The 17,222-nt window shown below is 38.7% G+C and overlaps 1 protein-coding gene across 1 annotated transcript; it reads right to left on the bottom strand.

Moving 5' to 3' along the window:
- Window positions 1–338: 338 nt before the first annotated feature.
- Window positions 339–4,755, bottom strand: LOC129246204 (alkaline phosphatase-like). Its single transcript, XM_054884805.1, has 4 exons — window positions 4,594–4,755; window positions 4,197–4,528; window positions 3,123–4,131; window positions 339–1,060 (listed from the first exon to the last, which is right to left on the bottom strand). Exons 1-4 carry the CDS (start codon window positions 4,682–4,684, stop codon window positions 870–872), a joined length of 1,623 nt encoding a protein of 540 aa, XP_054740780.1. The 5' UTR covers window positions 4,685–4,755; the 3' UTR covers window positions 339–869.
- Between the last annotated feature and the right edge of the window lie 12,467 nt (window positions 4,756–17,222).

Genomic DNA, 17,222 nt, shown 5'->3' with positions numbered 1-17,222 from the left:
GAGTCCCGCGTAACCTTGGCACAGTTACATTCTGGATACTGGACCAGGTTAAACTCCTACCTACCCAGAATCGTCCCCGACATACTAAACATATATCCGGCATGTGAAGGCACCCCGCACGACACTAACTACCTTTTCACATGCCCATTAAACTCACTCATCTAACACCTCTCTCCCTCTGGACCCATCCTGTCTAAACAGCTAGTTTCCTGGGCCTACCGTTAGATGAGTTGGACGAAGACGATCGGTGATTTACACTACACTGACAGGGCAAAGTTACTGCTACAAATTTCATTAATTTTTTTATGTTTATTTAAATAAAATGTCTATATCTCTAAACAAACACCCTTTAGGGTGTAAGCAATCTTCGGTAAATTTATATTTAATCAAGTGAATTCGTAATTGCCAGAAAACAGAAGCTGAAATATGCGAAAATATTTACAATCACACGAGATATGTCCGTATGCATGAGTGAGTGAAGTATAAATCTTTACAATAAAATTATATTACATTGATAACCAGCTTCATATTTGACATTCACTCAAGTTTGTTGATACAAATTTCAAGGTAGACCGAATGCGAATGGATTAACATTTTTTTTATATCAGATTGGGTTCAAAAGTTTTGGAGATCATAATTTGTATTAATATTCTGTTTTCACGTTTATCGAAAGAGGAACTTTTTTTCTAAAAAAAAATCAATTGATAAAATACAATATGAACTTCGAAATAAAAGAAACTACGCCATTTTCTTTTAGTGATGCCTTCAATAAGTGGGACTTTTATATCTGACTGTTTTAATTTTCTGTATTGATACGTTAGCACTTATGACTAATATATTTTATTAAAAGAATAAAGCCTCTTTTTTTTCTAAGCCTTCGTTTTATCACACATTTTCGGCCCTGTACCCATACAGCTCGCGTAGGCCATCATGTGGGGTAGGAGATTTTGCTGCATTACGCCACGAAAGAGGTGTTCCCATGGACCGGATGCGTACACGCCCACATCATCACCACTATGAACGCCTATCTCTTTATTTATATAGCTGGGGGAAATGAAATCTACAACAAAAAAATAATACGAGATTTACATAAAGGGATTAAATGGAGAGAAGATGAATACACACATTTTTTTTATTTTATTAATATTGATTTCATTGAGCGCTATTGAATGCTTAAAATATTTGATTTTCTCTGAACTTAAAAAAAATTGGGAACATTTATGCTAAAATATGCACCTACATTATTGGCACTGAAATTTAAAAAAATCCGAAATTATTGGACTATATTAAGCAGATTTTTTTCAACAGGTTTTTCAAAAATACTAAGCTGCAATTCAACTTGGAAAAACCGTAGCAATTTTATTTTTCAACAATTGTAACTCCATATTTAATATTTCCTTTAAGATGGTTTGCGTTCGAATGCTTCCTTTTGCGTAAAAAAATGTCTGTTTAACACGAGTCTGACGCTGCTTTAGAGGAAGTATGCATAGCTCAAACTCCAATACTGCCAAAATGCCAATCTTGCCGTTTAATATCCACATCTCGGACATGTAGCCGTGTGGTTGTTGTGCACTGTATGGTTCACAATTTCTCGACTACGATATGAGCTTGCGCAAGAGTTGTCATAAGAAAATAGTGTACTTAATTACGGATGTTTCGATATTAGGAGCTATTTAGCATTTACAGTAGGTTTGTTCTTCAAGGGCTAGGAAAAACGCATGCACGCACTTATTTTCTATTATGGCTTTTCTTTCTTGATGATACCTTCGAGAAACCAACCGAAGAGCTGCTACCGCTTTTTTTCTAGTGAAGGAGCTTTTTGCGAAAGTCGTGTTCAAAGTTAAGTTATTTTGCTGCTTTAAATTGATTAACTGCCCAAACTGGGAGAACTGAAATTTTCGCTTTGGCCTCATTTCCGAATTTCGAAACTTTTTCACGTAAGCACAACGAATTTTTTTTTTTAATTTCAAAGACTTGTGTCAAATTCATTTCCATACCTATACGAAAGTTAGGTGAGACTGGGGTATTAATTTCAATCGCCGACCATACACCCCGATATTATTGACCATATTGACCAATTTTGACTATTTACTTATCTATTTTTTAATTAAAATTATTATTTTTTTATAAATTCAGATTTCGAAATATGTATAGTAGGGCGGGTCGATTTAAAAATCGCTTATTGCTCTGTGAAAATCGTATTCTAGGGATCAAAATAAGAAACTTTGCGAAGGAACCATACCTCTAAAACGAATTCTGATGTCCCCCAATTAGGGTCGAACGAAAAATCCCACTTTGACCCATTTAGAGCGTTCCAATAGAGTCCAAATGTATGACCGACCCCCACTAACTTTGGACGGCCGATCCACCAATGCCAGTGGAACACCCCCTGGAACTCCCCTGGGGGGTTCCCCATACAATCATTTCAAAATATCACCATTTTTGGCCTTTACATGAGAAAAGAAACTAAAAAGTTCGACCCAAATTAGGGGACATCAGAATTCGTTTTAGAGGTATGGTTCCTTCGGCAAAGTTTCTTATTTTAATCCCTAGAATATGGTTTTCACAGAGCAATCGGCGATTTTTTTGCCTCCCCACAAATCGACCCGGCCTAATGTATAGGATATACCACCACTATACCCCTTTGAAATATTAAAATGTAATGGATTATAAAACTATGCACTCCGATTTTTTTTTAATTCTGATTAAAAAAAAATTGAAAATTTTACGAAAATTTGTCGAGCTTATACTTTTATAAAAATAAATGAAAATATAAAATAAAAAAACAAATAGTCCAAATTTGTCAATATGTGGCATGTTAAAACTTCTATATTTCGAGATAAACAACCAGTTACTACTGAATTCCTTCAATGGGCTCGGTTCGGATGGACAGAAAATTAAAATAAAAATAAACAAATGGTTTGGCCGAGCTCCTTTTACTATTTCATGATCTGTATAACCTCAAAAAAGAATATCTGGAATATCTGAAAAACCCGACGTGCTGTGACTATTCTGAGTTCATTCAAAAAGTGTACCCTTATTATTTTCTCCACACTCGATTACTCTCTTCCAATACCTCTCTCGCTGTATCCCCAAACCCCATTCACTTATTTTCTTCTTACCTGCTTTGCCTATTTTGCCCGTCAAATCCATTCTGCTTAGGTCCGCATTCTGGTATTGCTCAGGACCTACTGCATAATTCAGTGTAGCATAGGGTACTCCCATCGAATCCTTACCCATCTCATTTAATCCCAGTATACTGTTCCCTCTTTCCGGATACCCAGCTATACTTAACGGGTGCCCGTGATCTGCCGTAACCACAATCAACGTTTCTGCTGGATCGGTCATAGCGCGCGCCAGTTGAATTGCCTTATCAAATTCTAAGAGTTCATCCAAAGCGATGCTTGGGTTATTCGCGTGATTTCCATAGTCGATAAGTCCACCTTCGATGAATATGAAGTATCCATTTTTACTCTGATTAAGGAATGCCAACGCCACTCCAGTCATTTCGGCCAGCGTCGGCTGCTCATCGTTCGCATGCAAATGGTACTGCATCAACTTGGATTGGTAGAGTCCCATAATATTGGATACTTGTGTGATATTGAGACGCAGCAACTCATCGCGATTTTTCACAATTATACCTTTAGGGTGTATATTTTGCCAGCGTGTAAGCAAATTTTTGCCATCCAACCGTTCACCCGGATTGCCAAATGCGTCCGTGATCGTATTCGGTAGAAATTTGCCCATGCCGCCACCCATTAGAACATCCAAATTTTTACCTGGTAGCTTTGTGATTAACTGTTGTGCTATGTCCATACATGTGGTTGGATCTACGCCATATGAGAGCACATCTGCATCACATTCCCACAAACGGTTAGCGACGTGCGCATAACCACCCGATGGGCTGGCGTGCGTAAGCGAGGTGGTGGTGATGAAGCCCGTCGATTTGCCAGCTGCCTGAGCCCAACTATACAGCGAGGATACATGATTGTTGGTATCCATGCTGGCTGAACAGTTATTGAAATTCACTCTGGCGTTCACGCCAAGTGTAAGCGTGTTCGCTTTCACGCCGCACAGGTAAGCGGTGGAGGTGCATGCCGAGTCGGCCACTTGAGCATTCGTGCAGTAGGTCTGGATGGAGTGGAAAACTGTGTAAAGTACGTTGAATTGCGCGACACCTAAGACAGCATACTCACTCTGCTTAGTCCGGTGTAGGGAAACTTTTCGAATGACAATAGCTGCTCTTCACCTGTAAAGCCCAGCCGTTGCCCCTGAAGGATTCTCGCCGCCGTAATGGTAGTCAATGGCATGCCATCGCCGAGAAAGAAGATCACATTTTTCGCTTTATTCTTATTCAGTTCTCTATCCAGGCGCTTTTGTAACTCGTCCTTCGCTTGATCGCGCCAGAATTGGGCATTCAGTTCAGCTGCCGGCACCATACGATTATTCAGTGCCATGCCAACGCCCATGCCATTCGGATTGTCTCGCTGCAGCTTGTTGACGATGTAAGGCGCGTGGATTTCGGGCGCTGAAATGGTAAACTAATTTGTGAGTGTCAACTTTACATTTATTCTGTAAACTATTTGAACAAACAGTTGATATCCAATGCCTTTGCGCGGATCAGTAGTTGCGCCAGTAGTAGGACAGCCAAAGTGCTGCTTAGTACGTTTTGCATTTTCAACATTTCGCTCTGGTGTATTTTCGAAAGAGGTTAAGAATTAACCGAGCACTGCTCACTGGCCGTTGCCTGCTCGAACTGCCTGCGAAACTCCAAATCAACAGTCTTTTATCACTTGCAAACATTTGTAATGCGGAAGGTAGAATTGGGAGAATTGCAGTGCTTACACAATTTAAAATTATTTGCACTCTTGTAAGTAAGGCAGTGTATTTTACAGTTATGTCACCTTAATGCACGTGTGAATGTATGAATTTTTATATGCATAGCGTAAATGTTTTATTTACTTGCTTATTCTTAGATTATTTTAATAAATAATAAAAAACTTTGATAAAAATGTAATTCCATGAGCCTCCCTCATGGCCCGGCAATAGGAATAACGCACGTGTTTTGAAGAAACGATTATAAAAATTATAGCGCTTAATATAATTTGCAAAAGCAAAGCTTGAAAGCCACCAACTCGTTTATCATCTAATATTATTTTATTATAATTGCAATTGCATTGCCCTGCGCTTGTGTGAAAAGGTAAACAAAATTGAAATAAATGTAAATAAATTGAAGAAAAGGTAAACGGCGGCCAGTTATTTTTTGTATTGTACCTAAAGTGCATATTATACATTTTGAGTTATTTAATGCTTAGTTAATTATAATTTTAATTGCAATTAATCTAGATAAATTAGTAAATAAATGAGAAAAAATGTTTTTAATAATTTAACACTAATAATCGAAATGAGTGAGAGAAAGCTGTTCCAATGAGAGACAGAATCAGATGCAATATTTTCCTCAATTTGAAGACTGATCAAATTTAACAGTGGCAAGTGAACAGAAAGCTTATGCGGCATCTAACGGTAACACATATTTACATGTACATGTATGTATGTGTATACCCTACCCAGTGTAGGCAGGGAGGCTGCACATCCACCCGCACTACTCTCGCACCACCGGACAATGCGGTCTTTTCAATTGAAGCTTTTCGGCATTCGGGCCAACACAGGTCAATAATTTTTAATTTCAACTAAGTAGTGGCAGTATAACGCAGTCGATTCCGGCCAAAATGTTACGGCAGCTGCTGCTCTTCAACATGCTAAGCGATTTGAGCCGGAAGTGGTGCAGCTATGGAGCGGAAATGACTATTTTCAAAAGCGCAACGGAGGTATATTAATACAGTGAGTGGCGGACGTGCAGAGGGCAGCGGAATTGAGTGTATGAAAAATTTAATTCTATGGTGCTAAGAAAGAAGGAGAAGGTAGAAAGAGAGATAGGGGAGAGAGGGAGAGATAGAAATTGTGTCTACTTATTTTTTTGCCAACAAAGCATTAAAACGAATTTTTGATGAATGACATTTAGTTGTGCTTCGAGGACGTCCGCCGACACGCGGGCATTGAGTGCATGTAAGGAATGTGCTTTTGCATGTAAGCATGCTTTTATAGACACACGCACGCATACACACGTACGAATGTGAGATAATAGAGCTATGGGAAATCTTGAACAGGGTGTTTGTTTGTTTTTATGCGTATAATTGACATATCTATTAAATGAATTAGCTGCCCTAGTAAACACATGTTTCTGAGTTTTCGGCTTACGCCACGAGAGGCTTTTAGAGATTCTAGAACATTAATTTTAAAATCAGTGTTCACAGTGCTGCGTCCTCCAAATTCTGACCGGTGTTGAGGCTTTTCATTTATTTGTGCTTTATTTGATAAAAATATTTTAAGTCTATCACAGCACCCGGTTTGGGGCATATGGGTTTTTAGGGTGTATGCATGGCTACATTTCTTTATATTTAAGTTTTTTTTTTACAGCATATAGTTAAAAGTTGTGGGTGCCGATAGCTTATATGTATGTGTGCATGTCATTGGCCATTTGGCTGCCACACTGTGGTGGCAGGTGTGGCAATTACTTACTACATTTACGCCAACAGTTCCATGGCTCAGCGCCAGATTCGAGTGTAGATTATAAAATCAAATGTTGCTCACAATGCTGCTGTGACGTTAATAAAAGTAAATCAAAAGTGCTTTCGGCGGCAAATCGTGCTAGCATTGCACAGTCGATTGCATTAACACCTACACACATACATATGTAGGATGTGTGAGTTACAGGTGTGTTTATGAAGCAAGTAACCTGTAACAATTCCTACAAATTATCAAGTCTTGATATTCATATATCCCCACAAATCGACCCGGCCTAATACACATATATATACTTTATACTTCTATTTGTTTATTTTAGATCACTACAACGGTTGAAATCATGGAGCACCGTTTTTTATGTAGCTCCCACTCCGTCGGCCTGTAATTCCACGATTTTTTTTATTTTTTTATATTAATTTTTTTTATACTTTTCCAATATTAATAAAACCATAAAAAATAGTAAACATTTTTAAAATTTTTTCTTTATCTTAGTTTTAAAAATACCTAAAACTAAGGCATCTAGACCAGAAGACCCCCTTAACTCAATTGAAAAAAAGTTTTAACTTTTGTAATTTTTTCGGCCAAAAACTGTATCAGAAGAAGACGTCAAACTTTTAAATTGTTATTGCTTTTGCGTTTATGTACTTTTTTGATATTTTTTCTCTTTAAGAGCGATTTCGCGGAAATTAAGCTTATGGTTGTTAGGCATGGACTCTTAAGATTGATGACTGCGCGCTGACTGCTAGCGTAGAAAGAAAAGGTATAAGAAAGATCTCTGGCTCAATAAGAATGTATGATGGTGCCTACAGAAGATGGCTTGATCATGTGATCCGTATGCCTGCTCACTGTACCGTGAAGAAAGCTTTGACAGGAAAGCTAATGGGCGTGAAGGCAAAAGGCAGACCGAGGAATGATTGGATATACGCAGTGGAACACGATCTTAAGAAGTTGGGAATACGTAACTACGAAGTAACAGTTCAAGTTAGACCGCTTTGGAGAAACATTTTGAAGGAAGCATTGACGCACCCAGGGTGGTAACGCTATGAAAGAAGAAGAAATCAATTTTAAATCGTTTGAAATAAAAGGCAAAGAAGGAAAATCACATTTTGTATTGTAATATACAGAAAATAATTTATTATTGTTATGGAAGTAGCTTACCCAATTTGATCAGCAACACTTTGTGGTACAGCAGAAATATTCTCATCAGAGCGTCTAGTTTTTGGTCTGCCAGTGCTCTTTCTATGCTCGATCGAAGCAACTTCTTGAAATCTACTCATTCGGATGATTATTCACACAAAAAATTACGACTTTTCCGATATGTTGTTCTTAAATGTCGACCATTTTCATAGCAAGTTTCAATAGATTTAACGCGTTCTATTGTATATAATCTGCTCACTTGACAAATGTTAAAAATGACACGAAAAAAGGCAACTTTTGGGAATTATTCACCACTGACATCTGGGCGTCGCTTTTGAAAGACTCTTTATAAATATTTTGCTTCCAAATATTAACCATACGGCGTCCGTTCATGTAGAAAAGATAATGCAAAAGGAAGAATGTAGGAGGGAAAGAAAACAGTAATTGAACAATGCGAAGGTTCAGTTATTCGTTGACTTTCGAAAAGTATAAACGCCTTATAACAGTGAATATTTAATTGATAAAAACAGAGGCGAAAAGTAACTCATAACGTGAGCGGGATCACTGCAGTTAACTTGACCTATTTAGAATCTTGCCGAAATTTTCTTACGGTTATCTCAAGATAAATAAGTGTTTAGAAGAGATTGTAGCCTATTTGCGTAAACTTGATAAGACCAACGAACCGTAATCCAGTATGTTGTCAAAAGCGATTTAGTGATATCAAATTTATTTATTCATTTATTTATTTATTTATTTATATCAATAGTACAGCCTAGGACTTGCGTGTTTAATAGTACTTCAACATTATTATGTGCAACAGGAGCAGGAAAATTTCTTAAACTAAACTACAACAACTACTCATTAACCAATCAATACAATATTATATAAATAACTGTAAATTTTAAGAAGCTCTTTAAGCTTAGTCCACACCTCTTAAGAGCTTAGTTTGAATTATTTTTTTGCATTCTACAGGGTGGGCCATATAGCGTTTGCTTTTTGAACCACCTATTTTCTTGAGAATGGTGACCCAAATGACATGTCAAATGTGTTCATAATTTACTTAAAGGTTTGACATTTACGAAATGGGACGCTATACGCTTGAACAAAATTGGGAAATATTGAAAACCAATTTCCAAAGTGGTGAGTCTTGTTATTCTTTTCTGATTTTCACATCGGTGGCTACGTCAATAAGCAAAATTGTCGGATTTGGGGCTCAGAAAATCCACACGTTACTGTAGAGAAGCAAATGCATCCACAACGAGTCGCTGTTTGGTGCGGTTTTTTGTCTGGCGGTATCATCGGGCCATTTTTATTCGAAAATGAGCGAGGAGCCGCGGTTACAGTAAATGGCGAGCGTTACCGTGACATGCTCAACGAGTTGTTTCCAAAAATTGAAGAGGATGACATGGACGACATTTGGTTTCAACAGGACGGTGCAACTTGTCACACTGACAAAGTTACACTCGAACTTTTGGCTACCGTTTTTGAAAACCGAATAATCAGCCGAAATTCCGATATCAATTGGCCGCCTGGGAGCTGTGATTTAAGCCCATTGGATTATTTTTTGTGGGGAGCCGTTAAGGACAAATGCTATGCGAACCATCCAGAGACGATTGATGCTTTAAAACACGAAATCGAAATTGCCATTCATGAAATTGGAGCCCAAACAATCGAAAATGTGCTTAAAAATTGGGTTGATCGAATGGCCTACTGTAAAGCGTGTCGTGGCAGTAATTTGAACGATATTATTTTTTATTCATAATGTCAATGTTCAATCTTCAAAATAAAAAAAAAAGTTTGAAAAAATATTGATTAGTTTTTTTTTGTTTTATAGCCGATTCAAAAAGCAAATTTTACATGGCCCACCCTATATATAAAATACCATATTAATCCCCATTTTAAACTTGTACAAGATTTATTAAAATTCGACAAACTTTCAACAAAACATCACATTTTTTAATAACAATTAAAAAAAAATAAAAATTATGCAGTTTCATAGTCCATTAAATTAAATTACGCACAAAAAAGTGCACGTTTGGCGTAGCTTATGATCCTCGTTGATTTTTGATCATTTTTTTCTTACGATGTTGCGAATTTTGTCCATGCAAATCAAAACATAACGGCATTCATTATTGTGTGGTGACCTTATCATTATGTCACTCGCTTTATACTTGATGGCATATGGCAGATAAAAAATAAATTTCGACCCCATTTACACTCCTCACAAAAATTAAGGGAGCAAGAAAAAAATTCAAATTTTTTCAGGTTTTTTGACGGACTGTATCTATGTGAAAAATGATCGTACCAGAAATTTAAAAAAAGCATTTTGAAGCTCCAGGGCTCTACTTTTCGAATCCGTGGAGCAAAAATTTTGCCAGGCCACGGTTTCAACGCAATCTGAAAAAGTATGACGAAAAAAAAATTTTCCAAATTTTTATCTTTCTTTCTTGGGCTCCACGGGCTCGAAAAAAATTTTTGCGATAAAGCGATCATATGGACCAGAAAGCCTGATTATTCAGCTTCATTTTCCTTTTTTTAAATTCTTCCTACGTCCATGTGTCACGGAGATATCCGGAATTGAACAAGAAAGGACCCTTTTGTCCTCAAGCAGCGATATCTCGACAACGAATGGTCGCATCGGAAATTGGAGGACGGTTTTGGAATCTGCAATAAATTCCCCATAAAATTCCGTGTAGACGTTTCACGGCGAAATTTTTTTTTCTTTCAGTACTTCCCTGCAAAAAGTGGAAAAAATTGAATTTTTCTCTTGATTTGGAAAATCGGCTGTATCACCGCAAATATTGAGCATTGAGCAACGGTTTTCAGGGTTTTTTTCACCTTAATGTATCCCTAATAACCCTGTAAATTTTTAGATTGATCCACTGAACCGTTTTTCCGGGCCGATCAATCAAAATTTTTAAAAAAATTAAAGGAACAAGATGTTTACCCGTAAACATTTTGTAATTTTTTTGAAATGGAAAAATCTTTTTTTCTCTCACTTTTTTTCTCAATTCTGCACCAGATACTGCATTAGTTCAAAAAAAGAAACACAAAAAAAAATTTCGAAAATTTTCGAAAAAAAAATTTTTTTTTTGAAAAAATTTTTTTTTTAAATTTGAGTCAAATACTGAAATTATTCCACATAAAAGTGGATTGGAACATCCACCGCCGGCATTTGCGTTACCCAAAGCGCACCACGTGGAGGTTGCTCGGTCGGATTCACGCTTCTTTTGTGCTTACGCACGTGTATGTGTGTGGTTTTCTCAGAGAATGAGACCCCGTGGCTCGTCACTTCCACAGTATTTTGAGACTCCAAACTCATTCTCTAAAGATTGTGTGTGTGTGTGTGTGTGTGTGTGTGTGTGTGTGTGTGTGTGTGTGTGTGTGTGTGTGTGGGCTAATACCGCGTATTGCCACCTCTGTTCCTCTTAACAGCCTGCAACCTTTGAGGCATATTCGAAATGCAGTTTCGAATCATTCTCTGCGGAATCCGTCGCCACGTTTCAACTAACGCCCGCTCTAATGCAGGTAAGGTTCTAATGTTGGGGTGAAAAAAAATTTTTTTTTCGAAAATTTTCGAAATTTTTTTTTGTGTTTCTTTTTTTGAACTAATGCAGTATCTGGTGCAGAATTGAGAAAAAAAGTGAGAGAAAAAAAGATTTTTCCATTTCAAAAAAATTACAAAATGTTTACGGGTAAACATCTTGTTCCTTTAATTTTTTTAAAAATTTTGATTGATCGGCCCGGAAAAACGGTTCAGTGGATCAATCTAAAAATTTACAGGGTTATTAGGGATACATTAAGGTGAAAAAAACCCTGAAAACCGTTGCTCAATGCTCAATATTTGCGGTGATACAGCCGATTTTCCAAATCAAGAGAAAAATTCAATTTTTTCCACTTTTTGCAGGGAAGTACTGAAAGAAAAAAAAAATTTCGCCGTGAAACGTCTACACGGAATTTTATGGGGAATTTATTGCAGATTCCAAAACCGTCCTCCAATTTCCGATGCGACCATTCGTTGTCGAGATATCGCTGCTTGAGGACAAAAGGGTCCTTTCTTGTTCAATTCCGGATATCTCCGTGACACATGGACGTAGGAAGAATTTAAAAAAAGGAAAATGAAGCTGAATAATCAGGCTTTCTGGTCCATATGATCGCTTTATCGCAAAAATTTTTTTCGAGCCCGTGGAGCCCAAGAAAGAAAGATAAAAATTTGGAAAATTTTTTTTTCGTCATACTTTTTCAGATTGCGTTGAAACCGTGGCCTGGCAAAATTTTTGCTCCACGGATTCGAAAAGTAGAGCCCTGGAGCTTCAAAATGCTTTTTTTAAATTTCTGGTACGATCATTTTTCACATAGATACAGTCCGTCAAAAAACCTGAAAAAATTTGAATTTTTTTCTTGCTCCCTTAATTTTTGTGAGGAGTGTACTTTCAGGCATCACCACTCGGTACCACCTTTGAAATGTTATGGTAATAGTAAATGTGTCGCTTCAGTGTTTCGCGTAAATCATACGTCCTTATACTTTTTTGCCTATGTATGTATGCATGTGTGTGTGAATACATATTTTCCCCAGTTGATGTTTGCGCTTCTCGACTCACATGTAATCACCTACTTACAATACATTCATACATTTTTTTAGTTATATTTATGCATGAATTATTTGGCTGCAAAAGTCCATTTCACCTCGTCTGTGCATAGCTGGCTGGCTTGCGTTGCACACGCCGCTCTCCTTCTACTTGTGTGTGAGTGCATTAAATGCTTATAAAAACTGCGATTTATGCAAATATTTTTGTTATGGCATTCAGGCACTTCAAACCAGCTTTGGACAGTGGAATAACTGGCGCTCGTAGTCTGCCGGTCAGTCGCATGGCAAGTGAGTGCCGGTGTGGCAGGCAAGGAAATAGCAACTGGCTGCAAAGTAAAGTGTAAAATTCCACACTTTCAAATGTGAATGGCCATAAATGTGATTTTAAATGCGTGTTTGGGCGAAACGGTTTTACTTGAAAGTGTTAGTAAATTTCCCAGGCATACAAGCAAAGAACATTTGAATAGCGCGAGGAATTTTTCAAATTTGTAACTAGCCAACTGGTTTAAATAGACGAGAGAGCATTGAGGTTTCTCAAAGGTCCATATCTCTAAAGTTGTTACTCATACTTGACGACTTTGGAAGTCGATTGAATTAGCGATGCAGGTCGAATATTACAAATACAATGCCCAACGCCGCCTATAGTCACAAAGACTAGCTTTGTAAGCTACTTTTCTCTATCTCTCTAATTTCGAGGGGTACTTTTTCCATTCGTATTCCCTCAAGGGAGGGATGGGCGGTACGCAATACATGGCAAACATGTTTTCGGATGGCTTGAAGTTGGTCGGAAGAGTATTCTGCAAGGAGCTCCCTATCAAGTTCAGATTTAGGCTTTTGGACCACTGTAGTGTTTTCCAAGCGGAGGTAGCCGCAATTAAGGAAGAAGTGGGCTGGTTGCTTAATTCTGTAATTACTGTAAAGTATCTACATCTGTACTCCGACACTCAAGCGGCAATTAGGGGCTTCGGCTCGTTGTTTGTGCGTTCGGGGTTTGACGGGGAATACCTGACTTCTCTCTCGCTTGCATCCGAATACTTCGATATTAGGCTCATTTGGGTTCCCGGTAAGAGCGGCATAGAGGGATACTGTTGGGCTGAGGAGTTGGCTAGACAGGGGAGCCTGGATACAGGTTCAATGCAAAATGAGAGGATTGGAGTTCCCTTAAGAACCAGTGGTCAGCTCCTCGAAAGATGGGTCACGCGAGCGCTGGGCTCTCGCGCAAACGTGCAAAGCCGCGAGATCCTTCTGGCCACGTGTAGGCCGGGGGTACTCGAGAGAACTTCTAAAATCAATAAAGCCGCAGCTCTCGAATTTGGTAGGTATACTTACCGGACATTGTCCGTTAGGTGTCCATGCGGTGAGACTTGGGATTGCTTCAAATTATTTCTGCAGAAGCTGTCTGAAGGGCGAGGTGATTTAGCCATCTGGGGTACACCATCTGGGTTACACATCTGGACTACTCCTTCGGATACTGCGGGTTTAAATATACCACACTTGGCGAAATTCATCAGTAGCGTGAAACGGTAAATACGAGCGTAAGTAGCCACTGTTGGTCATCTTCGTTTAATCCGAAGCACTTTCTTTTTTATACCTGTTTGGTTCTTTGCTTTTGCCTTCCACTCTCTCAAGTTGATTGCGGAGTGGCGGTCGATGTATTTACGGGGAAACCAATAGTAACTCTGCTTAAAAAATTAGCTTGGATTAACGTATTCCTGGCACCCTTTTGATTGATGTTCGCATTGAGAAATCTATTGTACCTAAATACAGGGTGGCTGATGAAAGCCGCTACCAAAAAAAAATTGAATAACTTTTTTTCTTTTTAAGTTATCTGTTCCATTTTTGTTTTAATTTGCAGATTGATCTTTAAAATTTATTAAAATGGATAACTGGGACACGCAAACAAGAATTTGGATAGTCCGCCGCTATCACGCACTGGAGTCCGTAGTTTTGGTACAGAGAGAGTACAGGCGGATGTTTGGCGGCGATCCCCCGAGCAGATGGACCATAATGAGACTGGTGAATAATTTTGCTGAGCAAGGAACAGTCGCAAGAAGGCCTTATCATCGAAACCCACCAGTTCGGACGGAGGAAACGATCGCTGCTGTAGCTGCAGCTATACAAAGCAATCCAAGGGTTTCAACAAGAAGCTTATCTGCTCAACTTGGTGTCAGCCGACAGTCTTTGCAAACAATAATGCACAAAGATTTAGACTTATTTCCCTACAAAATTCAAATGGTTAACAAACTGAATGCAGCAGACTTGCCGATTCGCTTGGAGTTTTGCCAGAAGATCCTGCAAATGGTGGAAGAAGACCAAAACATGTTGAACTGCCTTTTCATGTCTGATGAGGCCCATTTCGATTTAAACGGCAATGTGAACAAACAAAATTGTCGAATATGGAGTACTTCTAACCCACAGATACTCCACGAGACGGAATTGCATCCTCTTCGCGTGACAGTGTGGTGTGCGGTTTCTTCACGCTGCATTGTCGGTTCTTATTTTTTTGAAGAAAATGGTCACATCGTTACGGTTACTGGAGACCGTTATTTGAAAATGCTGAAAGAATTTTTCTATCCAGAACTACGCCGAAAGAGAATTCCTTTCAACTCTGTGTGGTTTCAACAAGATGGGGCAACGTCTCACATAGCCCAGACTGTTATGACAGAGTTGCGACGAAAATTTCCCAATAAACTGATTTCAAGAAACTCCGAATTTCGTTGGCCCCCCAGGTCGCCTGACCTTACTGCACCTGACTTTTTCTTGTGGGATTTATGTAAACAAGAAGTTTATAAAACAAAGCCAACAAATTTGGATGAACTAAAACAATCCATTCGGGCAACAATTGCGGCTATTCCTGTCGCAACTCTCAAAGCAGCAATGAACAACTTTTTACTAGGATGCCGCACTTGTGTCAACGAGCATGGGGGGCATTTAAATTCAATTATTTTTAAAACTAATATAGTTAAACTATATTTAATAAAATTTAATGACCTTCAACTTGAAAAAAAAAAATAAATGAATTCCATACACTAAAAAAAAGTTATTTGAGTTTCTTAATGTAGCAAAATTCATCAGCCACCCTGTATCTTAATAAAGTAAGTAATTCTATGAGAGGTCTAAGCCGTGTATACTCTGGGTGTAGTGTCAGAAGTAAGCATCTACTCATTTACCAGAGGCAGGTTCTGAACAGGTTTTCATTGGTTTTATATATCTATAGAATATCCTAACTCCTAGTTGAAGCGTAGGGCGCCGACTATGGAATACATTTTCGTCCGGCCCGTTGGAAGGGGTTCCATCGCAGCGCTTGTTAGGCGATGCTGTCGTCACTCTTTCTCAGGGTGTGGCCGATCCATTGCCATTTCCTTCTGCAGATTTCAGTCGCCACATCTAATTGATTAGATTTCCTCAGTAATTCCGTGGGGTGTTTTTTTTAGAGGTTAGGTTTTCAAGTTGGCACTACTTTTTTCGTAGATGGTCTTTTTGACAGCTGTCACTTGATTTATGCTCAGTTTGGTTTACCATTTCATAATGAATAGACTTACACCTGAACAACGTTTGCAAATCGTGCAATTTTGGGCCCAAAACGAGATGGCCACCGATCCCGATTTTCACAAGAAAATTTTGTTCAGCGATGAAGCTCACTTTTGGTTGAATGGGTATGTCAATAAGCAAAATTGTCGCATTTGGAGTGAACATAATCCACAAGCCATTGCTGAGACGCCGTTACATCCTCAAAAAGTCACTGTTTGGTGTGCTCTATGGGCAGAGGGAATCATTGGTCCATATTTCTTTAAAAATGAAGCCGGCCATTATGTTACAGTCAATGGAGAGCGCTATAGAGCCATGATTAATGACTTTTTCGTGCCTGAATTGGACGATGTTGATGTGGACGACCTTTGGTTCCAACAAGACGGTGCTACATGCCATACAGCCAACGCAACAATCGATTTATTGAAGGAAACTTTTGGTGAGCGCATTATCTCGCGCCGTGGACCTGTGGCGTGGCCTCCAAGATCGTGCGATATAACACCGCTGGACTATTTCTTGTGGGGCTATGTGAAGTCGCTTGTCTATGCAGATAAGCCCGAGACGATTGACGTCTTGGAAGAGAATATTCGGCGCGTTATTGCTGACATACGGCCCCAATTGCTGCAAAAAGTGGTCGAAAATTGGGCCTCTCGGCTGGAATTTATTCGAGCCAGCCGCGGCGGCCACTTGCCCGAAATCATTTTTAAAACATAATGGCAAACCCTTATCTTTATAATAAAGCTAAATTCTTGTCCATAACATTAAATTATATACGTTTTATTTCATCTTGAAAACCTAACCTCTAAAAAAACACCCTTCGTTTGTAGACGTTTTCTGATCATTGCGGTGACCTTACACGTGGTAACTTGACGTAGTTATGTTATTATTTTGCCAGAGCGGTGCAAGAATGCCGAACGACGCTTTGGCTTCGGTAATTCTGCTTTCAACGTCAGTCTCACTTCCTCCATTTGTGGCAATCATACATCCCAAGTAGCAAAAATTATCCACTCTTTCAGCAACCTGCGCACCCACTCTCAAAAATGGGGTAGGAGCCAGTTAATACCTTTCTACCATCAATGGTCAAAGCCAGCGTCAGAAGGTGAGTACATTTCCTGTTTGGTGGATAGTGGAAGGCTTCAAGTGACTGGTGGGCTAAGATTTAAGATTTCTGCATTTCAGAACATTCATTTTAGCTTAACTTTACTTTCACTGAAGAAATGAGATTGCAGACAATAGAATTGAAATATAGTTTTTTCAGTTCCTTATTGATAAGAGTAAAATATATGCTCGATGCTCTTCTTGCACAGGGTCCACCAATGAATTGGCAAATTTGGCAAGAGAGGCATATGTCTGGGCTCCCTGTATTGGTAAACCTTTTCAGCTT

Source organism: Anastrepha obliqua, chromosome 4 (genome assembly GCF_027943255.1).
Source record: "Anastrepha obliqua isolate idAnaObli1 chromosome 4, idAnaObli1_1.0, whole genome shotgun sequence".
Classification (NCBI taxonomy): domain Eukaryota; kingdom Metazoa; phylum Arthropoda; class Insecta; order Diptera; family Tephritidae; genus Anastrepha; species Anastrepha obliqua.
The sequence above is the reverse complement of the archived record's forward strand: the minus strand, read 5'-3'. Positions and strand labels throughout refer to the sequence as shown.

Bases quoted from the DNA above. Each gene is read 5' to 3' on its own strand.
- LOC129246204 (XM_054884805.1), bottom strand. From the start codon at position 4,684: ATGTTGAAAATGCAAAACGTACTAAGCAGCACTTTGGCTGTCCTACTA. The intron at 4,529-4,593 runs GTTTGTTCAAAT...TTACCATTTCAG, and splicing joins AAAGGCATTGGATATCAACT to CGCCCGAAATCCACGCGCCT. The intron at 4,132-4,196 runs GTGAGTATGCTG...CACTCCATCCAG, and splicing joins CCTACACCGGACTAAGCAGA to ACCTACTGCACGAATGCTCA.